The sequence below is a fragment of the Urocampus carinirostris genome, chromosome 3 (assembly GCF_059441175.1).
Source record: "Urocampus carinirostris isolate Australia breed hairy pipefish chromosome 3, RoL_Ucar_1.0, whole genome shotgun sequence".
NCBI classification, from domain to species: Eukaryota; Metazoa; Chordata; class Actinopteri; order Syngnathiformes; family Syngnathidae; genus Urocampus; species Urocampus carinirostris.
Window position 1 is genome coordinate 63,646,332 of NC_142351.1, and position 21,043 is coordinate 63,667,374.

The following is a 21,043-nucleotide window of genomic DNA, read 5'->3' on the forward strand; positions in this document are numbered from 1 at the left end:
AAAAAGCACCACAAAACCGAATCACAGGACTGGGTGACCAGCTGGGAAAGCAGAGTAAAGGCCAAAGCGAGGGCACCTATCCAATAATAAGAGCAGCCAGCCATAGTAGGAGCAAAGTGGCTAACATGAGCGGCTAGAGAATAAAACAGTAAAAAAAAGTACCAGATGCCTGAATGACTGAACTCTCCGACCATTGCATGTAGGGGTCGAATGTGTGTGTTAAGCAGAGTTGGGCATATTTCTTTTAAAAAGTATTTAATTATAGTTAATCACTACTTAACTGAATTACTTTACAGTAAGAGTATAGTAAGATACCAGGGAAAGTAAGGATTTACGTCACTTAAAAAATAAGTAGCTGTATGTCAAGGAATTTGAAATTTTCTGGGCAGTAGTCGAGTCAGTTGAATAGAGAAGAACAGACAGGTTATTGCACCACATCAGCAACAAAAACAGTCAGTAAACAGTATAATAAGATAACAATCTGTATACATATACAAGCACAAAAACCTACATAAACACACATAAAATGTACGTAAAATCGCACAAACAAAAACATGCACAACAACATTTCGGAAACACAAACAAAAACTCCTGTAAAATACACAAAAGCACGCCGAGAAATGTACGTATTGCACAGCTTTTGACCGTCATTAACGGTAACGGCTTTGTGACAGCGGAAAAAACAGTTAGATTACCGTAACTAAAAAAAAAAAAGAAGCCGTTATGTAACAGCTTTATTTATAATGGTGTTATTCCCAACACAGGCGTTAGGTGGCAGTCTAGTACTAACAGCAACAACAGGATAAACTACTTTCGTATGATGGTTATTTGGTATTTCGTAGCGGTAAGATGATGGCCAGATTATTCAAAAGGTGTCTCAAGCTGTGCAATATAATAATATACAAATTTGTAAACCTAAAATTCCGTTTTTAAAATAGTACGTGTTTCTGTTTAGCTCATTCTTTAAATCAATTGAGTAATTATTTCAATGTATATTATGTAAGAATAATATGTCACTGGCTACAGAATATCAATATCAATGAACTACAAAATCGATAATTGAAAGCTAAAATACAATATGTTTTAAGTATTGCTTCCTTATTTATAAAAACCACAGACACAAAAATTTTTGGGAACTATTTGGGGAATCATGATCACTGTGAGCTGGTCGACTTGGTTACCAACGAATTAAATCCTCAACCAAATAAATGTAAATTAAAGCAATTCTTCCCACGAAATATTTTTCTCCCTGGGTCACTATTAAATTACAAGTTTTTTTTACACCACTTGCTGAATAAAATCCCACATTGCATCTTATTTTGGCATCAAGTGCTTAGTGACGCACAGACTTTTACTGGACAGCCTCCAGTTTCCGTTTGACAGAAGCTACGCTTTTATGTCGCCAGCCCTCTTCTCCCCCTTCTGTCACCCGCCAAGTCAGCTTTGACCACACAATTTATGTAGGAAATGATTGCAATCTGCTCTTTGTTTTTCCTCAATATTGAGGGATAAATACTCTAGTGCTATTGAGTAGTTAGTTTGTCACAAAGTTTAATGAGGCAAAGGAGAGTTGGCCTTAATTGGCCAAGCTATATTTGAGTTGTAATGTAGGGCAACAATGGCCTCCATCTCCTCAGCACCAGTTTGGGACACATTAGAATATCTTGAGACTTTAAAACAATATCAAAGAAAAAAGGAAGGAAGGACTATACTTCAAAATATTTTATCAAAAATGTTGTACATTTTATTTTAAACACATCGATCTGGTGCATTTTTAAAGACGCTAAATCTCGTATGAATATGTCCCATAGTAAAGAGTTAATTCATAAATACACTAGTTATGAAAGGCAATGAAACAGCAAGTCACACCCACAAAGCACGATAAACAAGACTGGAGTTTAATTCCCAAAAGAACTGCTCATCTTCTTATTAGACTAAAATGGACTAATGGTCTTCCCATGCCGATACTATACTATTTTAAAAAATCACATGAGCGAGTAAACAGACCAAATCACCGATATGAGTTTATTATTTAATTATACGTAATACTTATATCGGCCATTTGGTCATTTACAGTATTAAACATACCGTACCGATCTTACAAGTGCATTTTCTGTGCTTGTTTTGTTTTTGGGAAGAACTTAAACATACAAACATGCAAACTTACCTCGAGTTGATGTCCTTGTAGACTGAGAATATACGACTGTAACAATACCTATAGATCTACAAATTGAAACATAAATGCTGTTGAATAAAATGCCTTATCATTATACGAAAGTACAACGAAATCGGAGGGCTTCTCCTTTTAGTGTAAGAAAGCTATTTAGAGAGCGGCTGGCAAGTTTTTCAGGGATCCGCTGCAAAACATGAAATTACTAATTACTAAATAATTTTGTGCAAAATGTTTTATTATTATTAATGATATATCAATAAAAAATCTGAGGAGCCGTTCGTCTTCTGTGAGCTGAGCCAAAAAGCCAGTTTTCTAAATAGAGCTGTCCTCTTGGGTGCGACCAGTAGGGAGCGGTGATGTATCACATAACAAGCCCATAATGACAATCCACTTGAGGAGACGTGTCGGCGTCATTTTCACGCACTTTTAAAAGAAAGAAAATTGTCATTTATTGAGTGGTCTGTAGAGACAGACTGCCAGGAAACGTGGCAATGGCACCAATTTTAAGCATTTTCAAGCAATTCGATCAAACTTTAAGCATTTCCTAACCTTGAAAACAACAATAAAATTTAAGCATTTTCAAGGATTTCAAGCACCCGTACAAACCCTATAGATTTAACAAGCTAACAAAAATAAACCATACAGTCTTTTTCTTTCTCTCACTGCAGGGACTTTTCAATAATGGAGGATTACCTATTGAAGTGATTGAAATCATACATTTTTGATGATGACGTGCATGGACGTAGCGGCTCACGGATAATTTATTTATCACCGGTCTCTTGTCTATTTTGCTTTCTTTTCTGAAGACATGCGTGGCCAATAATACTTATAGACGGGAGGAACTTATACATTTGGGTCTGCGTCTAAATTTAGACTTTTTGGGCACTTTTTATACCACCTTTGATGTCCCGCAAGAAATACAAAGGGTTGCAGGATCTCCGTGGGTGGCGAACCTACTTACGAAGCAGCGGAGACGGCGTAGGGATCGCAAACAAAAGCAGGGTTGTCGCTCGGGCCATGCTCCTAAGCTAAGGAAGCTCTGTTGGCGAAACGGCAGAGAAGGACATGAAGATGTTGGAATGGTGACTAATTCCACCAATCGATCTTTCCTGTCAACCGACGCCTGAGACTCAACACGCCTGAACGGCGACATTTTGTGGCGATTTCTACAAAGACTTCAGCTAAGTTAAACGATTCAGCACAGCAAAAATTTGGTCCTTTAAATATTAGATTGCTTGCTCCTAAAGCTCTACTTGTTGATGATCTTATTCATGATCACAGACTTAACCTGATTGGTCTGTGTGGAACTTGGTTGAGACCGGATAAGTTTTTACCGTTAAATGAGGCTTCTCCTCAAGACTACATGAGCTGTCATGTAGCACGCTCTTTGAAGAAGGGTGGCGGTGTTGCGCTAATTGCTGAAAAAATACTCAAACTTATTCCCCGTACCTCTAATAATTATAAGGCGTGCGAAGCTCTTGTCATGCAGTCCTTTTTAACGTCAATTTTTGTTTTAACTATATATCGCTCACCAGGACCATACTCAGTTTTCTTAGAGGAATTCTCTGAACTGTTGCCTGACCTAGTAACCTATGCAGACAAAATAATAATAATGGGGAACTTTAACATTAATTTGAACTCCCCACTCAGTTCACTTACTATTGCGTTTCGGTCTCTAATTAATTTTAATCAAGTTTTAATCAACTGGTTGATTTGCCAACCCATAAAGATGGAAACACTCTAGACTTGGTTCTGACTCGAGGAGTTTTAACCTCAAACATTATGGTGTTACCGTGTACTACCATTATCTCGGATCATTACTTAGTTACATTTGAGGTGCTAGCTAAATGTAGTGCTAAAAAAGCTGAAGGATTTAGCGGACGCAATATAAGCACTGGCACAGTTTCTGAGCTCTTTGAACTCCTTCCTGGAGCAGTTGCGTCCTTTCCTTCATACAATGGCTCGATAGACTCACTCATGAATGAGTTCAATACTACCCTGACTAGTGTCCTGGATTCAATAGCGCCCATAAAGCTTAAATCACGTCCTAAAAGACGCACGCCTTGGTTTACGGATGAAACTAGAACCCTAAAACAAGAATGCAGGAAATTGGAAAGAAAATGGCGCGCTACCAAGCTTAAGGTTTTCCATCAAACCTGGTGTGACAGCTTGTTAAAGTATAAAGTGGCCCTTGCCCCTGCAAAATCGGCCTACCTTTCGAAGGTGATTGCGTCTCAAAAGAACAATCCCAAAGTCCTTTTTGACACTGTAGCATCGCTTACAAGGCAACAGACTATCGCAGATAGTTCGACGCACTCTGCTCATGACTTAATGGTCTTCTTTACTAAGAAGATTCAATGCATACAGGAAGAAATTGCCAAGGACATGATTAATACCACACATATTAAAGGGCTGAAATCTACAGATGCACGACAGGGTTGCTGTCCAGGGAAATTGTCCAGTTTTAGTGAACTGTCACTTGATGATCTCAAACAGGTGGTGAATGCGGCCAAACCGACAACTTACCAGTTCGACCCGCTCCCAGGTTCACTTATTAAATGTCTTTTTGGCGTCCTTGGACCTTTAGTTCTAAATATTATAAACATATCACTCTCCTCAGGTGTAGTTCCAGCAGCTTTTAAGTCCGCCGTTATTAAACCCACACTGAAACGACCCAACCTTGATCCAGAAATCATATGTAATTATAGACCTGTGTCAAATCTACCTTTCCTTTCTAAAGTACTTGAAAAAGTAGTGGCACAGCAGCTGAATGATTTCATATCCAAGAATAACCTTTTTGAATCTATGCAATCAGGATTCAGGGCTAACCACTCTACTGAGACAGCTCTGATCAAGGTAACAAATGATATCCTACTGGCAATGGATTCTGGCGCTTCATCACTTTGGCTGCTTTTGACACAGTGCACCACAATTTCCTACTAGAACGGTTGGAAAAATGGATTGGTCTCTCAGGAACCGTCCTCTCATGGTTCAGATCCTACCTCTCAGATAGGACGCACTGTGTTAAATATGGCGAAAAGACATCCGAGCCCTTTAATGTTACCTGCGGTGTTCCGCAGGGTTCAGTGCTTGGCCCCCTTCTTTTCAGCATTTACATGCTTCCATTAGGTGATATTATTCGCAAGTACAATATCAGCTTCCACTGCTACGCAGACGACACTCAACTATATCTTCCGTTGTAGGAATCTCCCACACTAAACTGTGGAAATTTGGAGGCGTGCCTCATTGAGATAAGAGTGGATGTCACTCAATTTCTTGCGTCTTAACTCTGAAAAGACCGAAATGTTAATCATTGGTCCATCTAAATGCCGTGACTTATTCTCAAAAACTGCTGTGAACATTGACAACTGTCACATCACACAGAGTGACTCAGTTAAAAATTTAGGTGTCATATTTGACCCTGATCCATCCTTTGAAATGCATGTAAAGAAAATTACTAGAACCACTTTCTTCCATCTTCGTAACATTGCTAAAATCCGTTCAATACTGTCTCAGTCGGATGCGGATATTATAATTCATGCGTTTGTTACCTCCCGTCTCGATTACTGTAATGCACTACTCTCTGGTCTCCCGAAGTCTAGAATCAAGTCTCTTCAGCTGGTACAAAATGCCGCAGCGAGGCTTTTAACTAGGACAAAAAAGTACGATCACTTAACACAGATTTTGGCTAACCTGCATTGGCTCCCAGTTAGCCTTAGATGTGATTTCAAGGTTCTCTTAGTATTATACAAAATCATACATGGACTTGCTCCCTCTTATCTTTCAGATCTGATTTTCCCCTATGTCCCGGTCCGAAGCCTACGATCTGAGAGTGCCGGTCTTCTGGTGATCCCAAGAGCAAAGAAGTGTTCTGCTGGTTCGAGAGCGTTCTCCATCCGGGCACCGGTGCTGTGGAATGCTCTTCCCCCTGAGATCCGATCTGCAACCTCAGTGGAAATGTTTAAATCTAGGCTTAAAACTCACTTCTACTCCATAGCATATGAATAACCTACTCTTCTCGTCGGCTGAAAAATAGTCTGTGTAATATAGTGTAATAATCTGTGAAGCCCTTTGAATGACTTGACTTGTTAAAATATAAAGCATCTCTTGCCTCTGCAAAATCAGCCTATTTTTCGAAGGTGATTGCGGCATAAAAGAATAACCACAAAATCCTTTTCAACACTGTAGCATCGCTAACAAGGCAACCAATTATTCCAGATAGTTCTACCCATTCAGCCAATGACTTTATGGTCGTCTTTAATTAGAAGATTCAACACATACGGGAAGAGATTTCTAAAGTCCATGTAAATAGGTCACATATTAAAGGTCTGAAAATTATAGATTTGCGACATGGTGGCTGTCCAGGGATTTTTTTCCCCGTTTTAGTGATCTGTCACTTGATAATCTTAAACAGGTGGTGAATACAGCCAACCCGACTACTCGCCTGTTTGACCCGCTTTCGGGTTCGCTGATTAGAGATCTTTTTGGGGTCCTTGGACCTTCTGTTCTAAATATTATAAACATATCACTCTCCTCAGGTGCTTTTCAGTCAACTGTTATTAAACCTACAATTAAATGACCCAACCTTGATACAGAAAGCTTATGTGCTATAGACCTGTCAAACCTACCATTTCTTTATAAAGTACTTAAATAAGTTGTGGCACAGCAGCTGAATGATTTTATATCTGAGAACAATCTTTTTGAATCTGTGCAATCGGGTTTCAGGGCTAACCACTCTATGAGACAGCCCTGATTAAGGTAATCTTCTACTGGCAATGGACTCCGGCGCTTCATCACTTGCTGCTGCTGGACCTGGACCTTAGTGCTGCCTTTGACACTGTGGACCATAATATCTTATTAGAACGGTTGGAAAAATGGATTGGTCTCTCAGGAACCGTCCTCTTATGGTTCAAATCCCACGTATCAGATAGGACACACTGTGTTATATATGGTGAAATGACATCTGAGCCCTTCAGTGTTACCTGCGGTGTTCCGCAGGGTTCAGTTCTTGGCCCCCTTATTTTCAGCATTTGCATGCTTCCATTAGGTGATACTATTTGCAAGTATACTGTAATATCAGTTTACATTGCTACGAGGACAACACTCAACTATATCTTCCGATGGAGGAATCTGCCACACTTAACTGTGGAAATTTGGAGGCCTGCCTCACTGAGATAAAATAATGGATGTCACTCAACTTCTTGCGCCTTAACTCTAAAAAGACCGAAATGTTAGTTGGTCCATCTAAATTCCGTGACCTGTTCTCAAAAACTGTTCTGAACATTGACAAATGTAATACCACCCAGAGTGACTCAGTCAAAAATGTAGGTGCCATATTTGACCAAAATCTGTCCTTTCAAACACATGTTAAGAATATTACTAGAACAGCTTTTTTCCATCTTTGACACATTGCTAAAATTCGCCCTATGCTGTCTCAGTCGGATGCGGAGATTATAATTCATGTTTTAGTTACCTCCCGTCTTGATTACTGTAATGCACTACTCTCCAGTCTCTCAAGTCCAAAATCAAGAACCTTCAGCTGGTAAAAAATGCTGCAGCGAGGCTTTTATCAACGACAAGAAAGTTTACACATTACCTGTGGTTTGCAATAATCTCTGATCCGTACAGCCCTCTGAGATTCTTTGTGAATAAGGGCTAAACAAATAAACATGACTTGACTTGACATAGCTAGACCAGGGGAAATTGGATTTAGGTTCAGAGCTTTGGGGGTTCTGAGCATGCAAAGTGTTTGGCTGTTTTTTTTTTCATTTCACTTAAATTGATTTAGGATCATTCAACACTGTTCTCGAGTGTCACTTCCAATATGTAAACATCTCATCACATTTTGACTCATTTATTTCTAATAGAGTACACGCACACATACTGAGGAAGCATGGGAACTATTAGACAATGTTGCTTCTTATTCAACACTTATAATTCCACCCTACATGTTATTGGGTGGTAAACTAGTGGTTCACCACAGCTACTGTATAACATAATTTCACCATAATATACCAGAGCCTCCACATACTCCGCCGCAATGCCGCAAGTGACCCTAGCCAAGCCAAAGATGGCCGGGTGTCAGGGCCTGGCGCGCTTCCTTCCACCAGGTGTGCCCACCCCAAATCTGTCTCTAATTAGCCTCACCCTTCGTAAGGACATTATTGGACAGCACTGGGTGTCGGGTGATTTCCATTCTCCACCGTCACCTTTTTCCAGCCCAACCTATTTTATGAGGGTTGTGTTTGGTTTTAACAGTTTTATTGTTGTTTTTGACTGTTACTTTGTTGAGTACCATATTTTAACAACCATAGGGCGTACTGTGCTAAATGGAACCTTTTCCTTGCTGGTTTCCAACCAATCCATTATATAACCAACAAAATCCAGAACAGCTTTGCTAAATCTCCACTCAAAGGTTTGCTTTCTTCACTTTTAGAGTCACTTTCCGAAAGGTCAAACAACAGTCCTGACCAAGCGTCAACAATCCCTTCTTTTCATTATAATCCGCCACTGTAGTCTTAGTCTGGGTGGAAAAATGACACAGTTTCATGAAACACCAAGACGATAATAACATTCAAATTGCTAGTTACGCTATGGCGTAAGCGTCTATGAGTGGTACTTCTGCAAACAGTGGACGCATTGCTTGTGACGTCACGTGTCCTCTTCTGATTGTGGGAAACTTGTGGCGCCTACACGGGAGAAGGCTTCAAAGTTACAAGAGATTGCATACTGTACGTGTCACATTTAGTTGGAATGTGAACAAACTCGCAAAAACTTAATTTTTCACCCCAAAATGTTTTAAGCCTTGACTTGGCCAAGGCTCGAACCTGTGACCTCCCAGTCTTGGGGGAGAACGCTCAAACCTAAGATCAATGAGCATGAGGCACTGCACAATTGGGCACGTCGCACAATTTGAAGCAAATGTGAGACTTTTGTATGTGCCTTCTGGTCCGGAAAATACAGTATTTTGTTATTAAATACCATCATTTTTGAGAACCTTGCAATTATTTCTGCATTTGGGTCCACCGCGAAAGCAAAACATAATCACCCAACCCTGAAAGGACACAGCGGCTGCGAGGAGAGTCCCCGGTTGTAAAGAAAGTCCTCGACTGCAAGGCGAGTCTTTTGGACCATTTCATGGGGGGGACTATGTTAGGGTCTGGCACGCTTCTTTCCACAAGAGGGCGCCTTCTTGGTTTGTAATTGCAATTAGCTTCACCCTTCATCAATTCCTGCGTCAGGTGATTTCCATTCTCCACAGTCACCATTTTCCAGCCCATCCTCTTTTCTGAAGTTTGTGTTTGGTTTTGACAGTTGTATTGGTCTTTTGGACCATTTGTTTGTTACTTTGTTGAGTATTTTGTTATTTAATATGATTGTTTTTTAGCACCTTGCAAAGCATCCTGTATCTGGGTCCACCGCGAAACCATAACAGCAGAACTAGGAATCAAATGGACCAAACCATTTCAAGTCAGTGGAGTAGTTCCGATTTTGATTTCTTTTTCTTTTTTCCATTTTTCTATCAAGTGTTTTCATCATATTTAAGCCTATCTTGTTCTTTATTAAGGGAAAGAGAGTTTTACAAATGCTATATTTTTTGTGGGTGCTTGGGTTAATTTTGTGCTTGATCACTTTAGAAAACAGGCTAGTTACATCCATAAGCTAGACTACCAAGAAAATGCAATAAAATAGATACAACATTGAACCTACTTAAAATAGAAACAAAACTAAACATAAATTTTAACTTACCAGGTTGAATATTTCATCATGAGATCCATTCGGGGGCCCGGAGGGAAGTGAGGACAACGTGGGTCTGTAAAAAGGACGTGAATGATTAACAAAGCTCAAAAGGAGGTAAAAAATGAATAATATAAGAAACTTTGTGGCATTAAAACTTAAAATTGATAGGTGGGTAGGAAGGAGGGAGTTGTCTCTCGGCTCTTCGGGATATTAATACGACTGCAAGGACTACAGCAATGATTTAGGTCAAACTATTCTCTTTTCCTCCCGAGAAGTTCCAAATTGAACTACGACTATCTGTGTGCTCTGAAGCAGAAAAAAAAACTAAACCAGGCTTCTTCCCTCCACCATTTTAATGATCTCTTTCAACAGGATGTTATGCTTAACTTTTATTGTTTACTTGCTTTTCCAATGTCTCATTTGGCAGCCAATTTTCCAAAATCTGGTGTTGTATGAAAACGATACAGCTGACGCAATTCTGCTTGCAACGACAAAAAAATAAATAACAGATAAATAAAACACCCACAAGGAATCACGTGAAATTGATTCCAAGCCAGCGGTAGCAGGTGCCCTTTCTCAGATAGCACATGTTCTTCTGAGCATGGGCATCGTGTTTCTGCTTTTTTAATGTTATTCTATGCGTTTATTGGGCATCTTGCATGGTTTTAATTCAGTTGCAGGCTCAACGCTATCACATACTAAGAGCTTTGGATAATGTCCTCTACTGCTATCTAGTGGTTACTAGAATATTGAAGTTTGGTGTGAACAAAACACTTTTTGAATAAAACACATTTTCATTTAGACGTGATAGTTATTCATCGAGGAAAAAAAAATGTAAGACTGAAAATTAAATATTAACAACATAAATTTTAACCACAAGCAAAATAACAGTAATTGAATATTAAATAAAGTCATATTTAAACATATAATGGTATCGTAAATGTTCAACATACTATGAAGTGAAACTGTTTTTAAATCGTCAGGCATGCGTTTTTGTTTGTTTTGGAGCTTTTACCATGACAGCAACATTCGCCGCGTCGACGTTCGAATTCATTTTCGGCTTTGTAACCAATGGAAAAAGAGGACAATGACGTAATCCCCCAAGGCCGTTAACGTTTGTATTGTTTTATTTTCTATTTACTTTCCATGTTTATATTCGTATGGGTTTCCGCCACCATCCACAATTTTGCTTCAGTAAGAGTTTTGATTAATTAAAAAATATATTTGACTATTTTTGTGAAGGAACCTAAACGTGCCTATTGACCTATGGCTAAGCTCCGCCCCCTTCACTCACCCGGACAAACATTCAACATTCCGTGACGAGCGCTATGGCAAGTGTCACAGTAGGAGACTTTTCACAGTAGGCAAATGTTGCCTTTTGGGGTCAGAAAGACCAAATATAATCACTTAGTCACCAAAAGGGCTTGAACTATACATTGGAGGGTTATATTAATTATTTAATTCTTGAGAAGGTTGATGAAAAGCTAAGATGCAAGTATTCTCAGGACCAGCCTTTTTACTATCTGAACGCTGCCAGAGGTGCTTCTCCGTTAGTTAAGTGCAAGAGCATTTCCGTTGAAACATTCAGCATTACGTTGCCAACATTTGTTATCTTTGTTATTTCCTTATCTTTTTAAAAAACGGAATAAGAATTTACCTATTTTTAAAGCCAATTGAGTTTGAGATCCCTGCTCTAAAATGTATTTTATTCATTTATTTTAAGCCGTGAGTCCCAAGACTTGCTGTGATCCTAAAAGGAAAAGCAGAAACCTGATAACCATAGAGACCAAGCCTATGATTATCAAGAAATACAAAACTGGCACACGAATCGCTGCTCTTGTTTAGTTGCATGGCCATAACCTATTGATGTTTGGGACAATTATTAACAATAAGAAGACGGCTTCATCCAAAATGCTTGTAAACCAATAGGGTGGCCCCTTAGAAAGATCGGTTACCTTTTTAAGCCTCTGTTTTTTTCTTCCATTGTCTCTAACTATTTGATGTTAAAAATTTACATTATGAGCTTGATTTTTTAGAAATGTATTTAACGTTAGAGCTTGTAAAACATTGAGCCTTGAATTCTGATTGAATCCGTCGCTTTTAGGGCTGCACAATTTTGGCGGAAAATAAAACTAATTGCGATTTTTCATCATAATGCAATGCAATTTTCTGTTTTAAAAGTTTTCTTTTTTTTGTGAGAACTTAATCATAGTGACATGCAAACTTACTTCTTCATTACCGCCTGAGAGTTTTCGACTGTAACACAATATCAACTGTACATAAACATATAAAACAGAATTTCAGTTAAATAAAATGTCTTTATTATCATTTTACACAAGTATAATGAGATTTGAGGGCGTCTCCTTTCAGAGAAAGAAAGTGATTTAGAGAGCGGCTGGCTAGCTGCCTGCTAGCGTTGGGTAACCGTGACTTCAGCCAGGTCGCTGCGACGATTAAAATACAAGAGTCACGAAGGTAGCGGTTTTCTTCAAGTTGTAACTAATTCATCCGTTTCATCCGTCATAGATCTGGCGTCGGTGTTATACGCAAAAGTGTCTTAAGGGAGTTGTTAGCCTTGCCGTAGCAGGCCGGACCTTTCTCCCCCTCAGTCGATTCCCAGAGGAATAACAGCCCATGAAGCACCCACTGGTGATAAACATTTCTTCGCGCTCTTCTGTCTTCCCTCACAGTCACATTCAATTAATGTATTTCTTTTAAATGTAACGAACTGCTAAGGCTACTAGCTGTTGCATTGCCATTTGTTTTGGTGGCCAATTGTGAAAAAAGCCTGCTGTTTGAATGACAGCCTACACCAGCCAACCACAGTCATGCACACACTGCTTGCTAACTTGGCCTCGCCTTCATTTACTAGTGTCTTTAAAACTTGCCTCCGATTGGCTGGAACATGGATGCTAACACTGCTCTAAAAAACGCAGTGTCTTGCGATTACACAATCGCATTACGTCACATCGCAATACCGTTTACTGTATTTTCCGCACTACAAGATGCACCGTGTTATAATGTGCACACCAAAATGTATTTTGTGATAATTGTTTTCATTTATAGGGTGCACATGACTACAAGGCACATGGAATCAAAACTAGAGCTCAATCTAGGTTGCAAAAAAACCCCATTTAATTCAAAATCATTTCATAAAACATAAATTAACAGTATGGCTTCTGATTTCACCATTTTATTAATTTTATCAATAAACAATTAACATGTTAACCTCAAGAGGGCACTGAAAGACCACTCTATATGTTTATTAAAGGCAGAACCGTTACTGTTTGCAGTGTCATTTAACAAACATTCTGACAAGATATGTAATTTGTACAAAACACTGCATATGGTAAAACTATAAAACCTATTGTGATAACTTGAATGAAGATTTTGTTTATGGCAGCATCATTTAATTTTAACTATGCATATCCTATTTTGTCCACCCGTTAAGGTATCTGTGAACCGTGATCTTCCAAATGACAAGGTATGCCGGATTATAAGGCTCGCTTTCAATTTTCTGGCAAAGTTGGGGTTTTCAGGTGTGCCTAATATTCAGAAAAATACGGTACATTTAAGTTACTCCTGCTGACTTAGTGGCTTTCTTGGCCTGGATCAGAAGTGTCTTTCTCAATATTGCATCAGGCTCACATTGGCCTTTAACTTTCTATTCACAGGCAGGAGTAAGAATTTAAAAGTAGAAAATGACACCTATGGGCCATGTGACAAACTTGTAATGGGCCTGCTATTCACTAAAGATTGCTTTCACTTTTTGATTAGAATTATAGACGAAAGACATTGTTTTAAAATGAGAGAGGGAGTACATGTAAAAAAAGGATTCCCCCTGATGCTTCCCTGGGAACGATCCTGATTGTGGTTTGTTTTTTGGCAGAAGAATAATTACCCGGAATCCGTTTCCTGGCTAGTGTGGCAAGGGGGTGTGGATTAATGTGAGTGCAATTGATCTCTGGTGCCAGGCTCGACTATATATACAACCTGGAGCCGTTCTCTACTCTTGCCTTGCTTGGTGCCACACTGGGACCCTCAACTACTCATCTACAGTTGCGCTTTGGCACACCTAACAACCTAAAATCATGGCCCACCAGCAACAGATGAGGTAAGTCCTCTTTTAATGTATAGTTTATGTTATATTTATTTGTGGGTACGTTTACATGCAGTTAATAATCCGATTGAAAACAGAATATTACCAGTATTCTGATTATGTAAAACCATGTAAACATGCACAATCATTCGATCAAGGTTCCATCCGAATTCAAGTATTCCACATGAAATGGTTGGGTTAGTCCTTTCATTCTCAGAATAATCATGCATGTTTACATATTGAGTAATCCAGTGCTTCTCAATTATTCTTTGTCACGTCCCCCCTTCGGAAGAAAAAAAAAATCCTCTCGCTCCCACCCAACAAGTCTGACACCTCATCCGGGTAAATTATTTGGTAATGGGGTTCTGCTTCACTTCATATCTACACTTCATACTCAATGCTTATACTCTGTGCTATATGCATGGTGTGGAGGTTAAGTGTAAAGAAAACATTGCCAATAAGAGCGTCACTGCTCCCTAATGTAGTGGAGGTGCAATTGCACTTGATTCTCTGGAAAGTTAAAAGAAAAAAGTTCAGCGGTCAAACACGCCAGCCTTGATGGAGCCTCGCTCCCCCCAAGGGCCCTACTATTTGAGAGCCACTGGAATAACCCATTTGTTTGTGCGTATGTGCAGTTTCTCTTATCCGGGATATTATTTTGCCGCGAAGCACTATGGGACTTGTGATACAGAAATGAGAAATTCGCGCAAACTCTAGTTAACTATTTAAAAAAGGCATCATGTATATTGGTTTATTCCTGTTGGGAATTTTCATTTTATTCTCTGCCTCGATGGCTTTATCTATCCATATATATATAGTGGATGCCACAGTTGTATTTGTCCATATGTAGTGTAAGTCTATGCTTCTGGCCAGTTATGTACAAGCACAACTTGTAAAGAGATAGCAATGGAGCACACTTGTTTTTCTTTTTGTTCCTTTTCATTTATCTCATTGTATTTTTTTAAATTTTCGACATATAGATTAACTGTTTAAATGAAAAAAATATCAATTAATATAATAATAAAGTATTTTAAGTTTATTATCAAGTATTTTTATATTACGAGAAAAACAGATTATACTGATTGTAGCAAAAAATTCATTTTTTTACCTACATTTGCAGAAAAAAAATAGATTTAGATAATTCTATCAATATTACCCGTTTTGTATGAATGACGCCTGGGTCAACACCCCGGGAATTAAAAAAAAACAAAATTACCTTTCTACTAGCTGATGTTTTTGTTCATTATTTATTTTTTTTTTTTTTTAAGTTTTGAAAAAATGTAACACTGGTAGATAATTTTGTTAGAGTATTTTCCTTATTTTTACAAAAAGAGTCGAATTAAAGTAGAAAAACAGAAATAGTAATCATAAATTAGAGCCTAATTACAAAATGTAAAGGGTAAAGTCCTGGTGTGTAATGTTTGACCACTAGATGACACTGTATTGTTTAATGCGAATGAAAACCAGTGCCAAGAGGACAGCGTGGCAGCAAGATGCCAGACAAACAAGGCGGTGACGTCTATGTAGGAATTTCAATATGTAAAAGAAGTACACATTTCTCGACCTATGATTTTTATAAAAATTAACATTGGTATAATAGTTCATGTATGTTTTTTCTAGTATTCATCTAAATGTTTATTTAAATATGACATACAAGTGATGCAGATTATTTTTCAAATTGTTTTCCATGGTGCAAATGCATTAATATTTATTTTTGAGGAAGAAAGTTTGCTTTCACTAAAAAACTTTTTAAGATGGCACTAAAATAGATGGCACTGAAGTAAAACCTTTTGGCCATAAATTCAAAACGAATGTGTGCCATCAACTTTGAGCTTCACCACACCACACCGTCATAACATATATCCTTAATCGATTTTTTTTTTTTTTTTACATCAATATTTTTTTGATTTTATTGCATTTTAATTATTATTTCAATTTTATTTCAAATTTTATTTGCAATTTATTTTATTTCATCTTTTATATTTTCCATATATTTTATTAAAAAAATGTCATTGATTTTTTTTAATGATTTTAGTTTATAATTTTCTATTTAATTGTTAGATATTGTTTTTTCCAAGTTTGTGCTATCTTCATAGTAAATTATTCTTTTTTTTAAATATACGGTATTTAAAAAAAATCCTGTATTTCTGGACTGTTTTTAATTAGTTTATTACTTTTTTTCTTAAATTTAAGTTTTACTTTTAAATCCATGTTTTTTCATTTTTATTTTTGGATAATGAAAATTATATAATGATAAAATAATAAAAAAATTCAAGTAAAGGTTGTGTCCATAACTTTGAAATATTCTGCTTGCTGACGCCATCTTCTGGCTGAAATCATTGCAGCCTCTGTCAACCTCCTTTTGTTGGGTGTGAAAGTATGTGAAATTCCTAGACGCGCTTGAATAAAATGGTCCTTTTTCATCTATTTGGGGGGTTTGGGTTGGCATTTGGACTATATTTAAAATAGTCCTTTTCTTACTTTCCCCATTTTCATCCTTGAATATAAGAACACCACAAGCACGCGCATGAAATCCTACAAAAACCTCCCACCCCCCGCCTCTTTTCCTCCCCAAAATGCGCTCTATGGCCCTTAACTCCTAGGGTAAAAATAAGAGAAAAGCATATAGGTGTGATGGAAAAAAAATATAAAAAGGTTTTTAAAACTCAGTTGGACATAGTTAACTCATACCCAATAGAGAAAATATTACATTTTTAAACTCTTTGAGTACAACCCAAACTACGCTCCCCACCTTTAAAGGAAAAAAAAGCATGTCAATCCTAGCCACCATATGTGTGTTGAACTTCTAATTCCAGCCTGCCAGCCAAACTGATTAACGGCGGAATCGCTGGCACGGTTGGAGTCACTTGCGTATTCCCAGTCGACCTGGCCAAGACACGCCTGCAAAACCAGCGAAGTGGACAACAACTGTACAAGAATATGTAAGGAGCCCTTTGTGATACCCACATTTACAAACACTCTTATATTGAATGTTACTGCTGTCTTACGCACAAATTAGATGATTGTATCAAGACCTAAACACTTGACAAAGCCTTGACGGACGGTGGAAACTGAAGTAAACAGTACTCCCCTTGGGTGAGGCCAGTAAACGGCAGACAATAACAACAAACAGAGTTCGTACGGGTGCCTTAAATCCTTGAAAATGCTTGAATTTTAATGTTGAAAATTCAAGGTCAGGAATATGCCTAAAGTTTGATTAAGGTGCTTGAAATGATTGGTATTGTTGTCATTAACATGTTTCTATAGACCACAAAATAAATGACGACAAAGTAAAAAAAAAAAAAAAAAATTAAAAATAACGCCGACACGCCTGCTCTGGTGGCTTATCGATATGGCATTGTCATGATAAATGTAACCGGCACCTACTGGTTGCACCCAAGAGGCCAGCTCTATTTAGAAACCCGTTACTTTTTTTTTCAGTTCATTAAGAAGATCCGGCTCGTTCGGCTCCCAAACAGCTCCTCAGATTTTATCTTGATATTTAATTTTTGAAAGTCATAAAAATGTGAACACATTACTATTCATGTTTGTTTTAACTAGAAATGTTTGGTAACATTTATCAATGGTCTTTTTTAATAAATCACCGATTTGCGTTTTCTTGTTTTGTTTGTTTGAATTGTGTTCTTTCTTTCAACTTGGTCTTGAATTTGATTTCAAAAGGCATTGAAAAAGTCTCAAAAAGTCTTGAATTTAAGCTGTAGGAAGCCTAAAAAAAGTCTAGATGCTGACCAGTTTTTCGTAGTTGGTAAGTGTTGCTGCGCTTCGTTTTGCCGAAAAATGCACCCCTAACGTGAAATGTGCCCCCTCGCGCAAACATTACTAAAACGATTTTGTATCTATTTCTTGGGGGAATGTAATAGAACAGTAAAGCACAGAGAATTTGAACCTTGTAAACCTCGCAGAAATATCTTTGAGGAAGTTGAAAATATTTACTTTGGTGAAATGACACTGCCTTTTATCATAACTTGATTGACACACAAATAGATTCGAAATGCGATGATCCACAGACGTCAGACATACTCAGCTACAGTAGTCAAGTCAAGTATATTTGTATAGCGCTTTATCATAAGGAGTCTCAAAGGGCTGCACAGACCACAGATTATTGCAAACTATTATTAGACCATCCCATGATCTAAAACCTACACGAGGGCAAGGAAAACCTCAAAAGCCTCAAAATGGGGAAAATGAAGAAACCTTGAGAAGGGACAGCACATGAGGTAATTCCCCTTTCAGGATGACCAGGCTGCAAATATGTTGTAATAACAAACATTACACAGATATTGTCAACATAAATAGCACTAGCTAAGTTATTGGTAGCTACATTGAGTGTGTGTTGACGTGACTCGTACCTACTTAACATAAACTTGTTCAAAAATACAGTACATACAAGGTACGTGGTAAATTTTTTTTGCTGCAAATCCTGGAGTACTTTGAGGGCTGCCTGTCCGTCTTATGATTGCAGATATGCATTGCCGTCTTATGTCTTCATCAAAAGGGATACGATAAAATGCAAAATTAGGCTTGCGACCTTGCCGGTTTTCACAGCAAGGAATTACAATGGTAAAAAATGATGGTTATATTCCTCTTCCGTGGTTATTGAGTTTTGTTTCAACTCAACTGTTCATTCAACTGCAGTCTGCTAGGGTGCTTCTGCCATCCAGCATCGCACCCCTATCTCCGGGGAATGCAATGTGATGTCCCGGGCAAAGGGCCAATGTTTTTTTATTTCAGTGATGTAGTTCAAGTGACCACGAGAAACTTTAAAAAACAGACATTGAAAAACAGAATGACAGTAGACCCCAGGATATGGTGTCCCACCTAACAATGTTTTCAATTCATAATGTGGAACAAAATGTTTCTGACATAAAAAACAAATAACTATCAAATTTGAAAATGATGGTCTGCTATTAGTTTGTCATGAAAATGACGATATGATTTTGGCTGAACCTCCCACAATGCCTTTCTGTTCTTTCATTCAGTTTAGAATCTTCTGTTCTTTGTAAATATATTGCAAGTTACACAATAGTTTTTTTAATGCTGTATTTATTAGCTATGGCTCCCAGTGATGCTAAAGAGGGAAGCAAAAACATAACCATGAACATGAAGCTTGTGCTTATCAAGCAATACAGAGAAGAGACAAAAAAATGTACCCTTCCTAAGTTGTAAGGCCATAATCAATAGTCAATCTGGACCCTTATTAAAATTAAAGAGGTGATTAAAGCAAGGACACTTTCTAAAGGCCTGACAATTCTTGTAAGTAGTGACTTTATGATCAGTTTTAATTTGAATCCTCTATATCCACGTGCAACTCCTCTTGACCAGCTCAAGTCACGTCTTGCCAAAAGTAACTCTAATTCAATTTTCCTTTACATGTATATTTATTTTAATGACATTTAATCATAAACACATACAGTGCATCCGGAAGTATTCACAGCGCTTCACTTTTTCCACATTTTGTTATGTTACAGCCTCATTCCAAATTGTATTAATTTAATCTCTTATCTCAAAATTCTACACAAAATACTCCATTATGACAATGTGAAAAAGTTTTTTTTTTTACTATTTTTGAATTTATTAAAAATAGAAAACTAAGAAATTACATTAACATAAGTATTCACAGCCTTTGCTTAATACTTTGTTGATCCACCTTTGGCAGCAAATACAGCCTCAAGTCTTTTTGAATATGATCCCACAAGTTTAGCACACCTATCTTTAGGCAGTTTTGCCCATTCTTCTTTGCAATAAGTCTCAAGCTCAATCAGGTTGGATGGGAGACGTTTGTGCACAGCCATTTTCAGATCTCTCCAGAGATACATTCAAGGAAACTGTGTGCGCTCGGCTGGTTTTGTTTTCATTCGCCACGATGCCCACCGCGGACCATTGCGCCCTCCTTATGATGGACCGTTTAAGGTCCTGCAGCATGGCGACAAGACCATGGTCGTGGACATCGGTGGTAGGCCAGAGACTGTCTCCGTGGACAGGGTTAAGCCTGCCCACATGGATATGGATATGTCCAAGCCATTGGAACTGGCCCAAGCCCCACGGCGCGGCCGTCCTCCTGCGGCACGACCCTCCGGTCCCGTGGGTACCCACTCTGACCCTCCGCCCCCAGCAACTGTGGGCTTTCCAACTGAGTCCACAAGCTCTCACCCCCCTGCTATTCCAACTCCTTGTACCCGCAGTGGCCGGGTCAGCGTCCCAACCAGGCACAGAGACTTTGACTATGGGTGAATTCTGGGGGGGCTTGTGTAGTGGGTTGCACAGTGTCCAGCGGCCACCTTCACGCCGCTCGTCCACTTCTGAGAAAGATCAGCAACGAGACGGAAAACGAGCGAGTCACCAGGCAGGAAGCAAAAGGTTGAGAAACGTCGCTTTTTGTGAAGTAAGAGCAAGTGCGAGACCGAGAAATACCGTCGGCAACATGGAACGGTTTCATGACAAGGAAATTGTGTCCGGAGAGATTCTGCCTGTTGTGATCATAGGAAACGGACCTTCAGGGATCTGCCTGTCATACCTGCTGTCGGGCTACACCCCCTACGTGTCAACAGGTGTAGCACACCCTAACCCCCTGCTGCACAGCAAGCTGGCGGAGCAGCCCGGCCTTTCTCTCCTAGAGCAAGACTTGGAATACCTGTGTGAAGGTCTTCAGGGGCGCTCGTCCAATCCAGTGGCTGTTCTCTTCGACTCGTTGCTGCTTCCGGACAGCGATTTCGGCATGGACCACAAGTCCCCGTTGGAGTGGCGCTTCGAGCCCGAGAGAGCTGTGCCGCACATGGTGCTGGGCAAAGGGCCCCCAGGAGGAGCCTGGCATGCCATGGAGGGCTCCATGCTAACCCTAAGCCTAGCTAACTGGATGGAGCTGCCTGGACTCAAATTGAAGGAATGAGCTGTTTGATCTCTTTGATCTCTTTGTAGTACTCTGGTAAAACTGACAACAAAGCATATCAAAGAGCTGTCTTTTCACTTTACAGAAAATACATTTTAGAATATCACAATACATTTATAAATCT

At 38.8% G+C, this 21,043-nt stretch overlaps 1 protein-coding gene and 1 long non-coding RNA gene across 15 annotated transcripts in view; one reads left to right on the top strand and one right to left on the bottom strand.

Annotated features, from left to right (window-relative positions):
• Positions 1-2,390: 2,390 nt before the first annotated feature.
• Positions 2,391-10,818, bottom strand: LOC148370421 (uncharacterized). The gene is made up of 3 exons (XR_015850134.1): positions 10,440-10,818; positions 9,923-9,986; positions 2,391-2,596 (listed from the first exon to the last, which is right to left on the bottom strand). It is a non-coding gene; the product is annotated as an uncharacterized LOC148370421 (long non-coding RNA).
• Positions 9,433-21,043, top strand: part of LOC148370422 (mitochondrial glutamate carrier 1-like) — a 36,971-nt gene continuing 25,360 nt past the window's right edge. For 2 of the 14 annotated variants that reach the window (XR_015850132.1, XR_015850131.1), the window contains exons 1-3: positions 11,023-11,244; positions 13,803-14,027; positions 16,829-16,954. Coding sequence is in view for 11 of the 14 variants with exons in the window: in XM_088332958.1 (XP_088189084.1) it covers positions 14,005-14,027; positions 16,829-16,954 (149 nt within the window). In the remaining 3 variants the exon portion in view is untranslated. The other 12 variants (XM_088332958.1, XM_088332952.1, XM_088332957.1 and 9 more) reach the window with 12 other exon arrangements.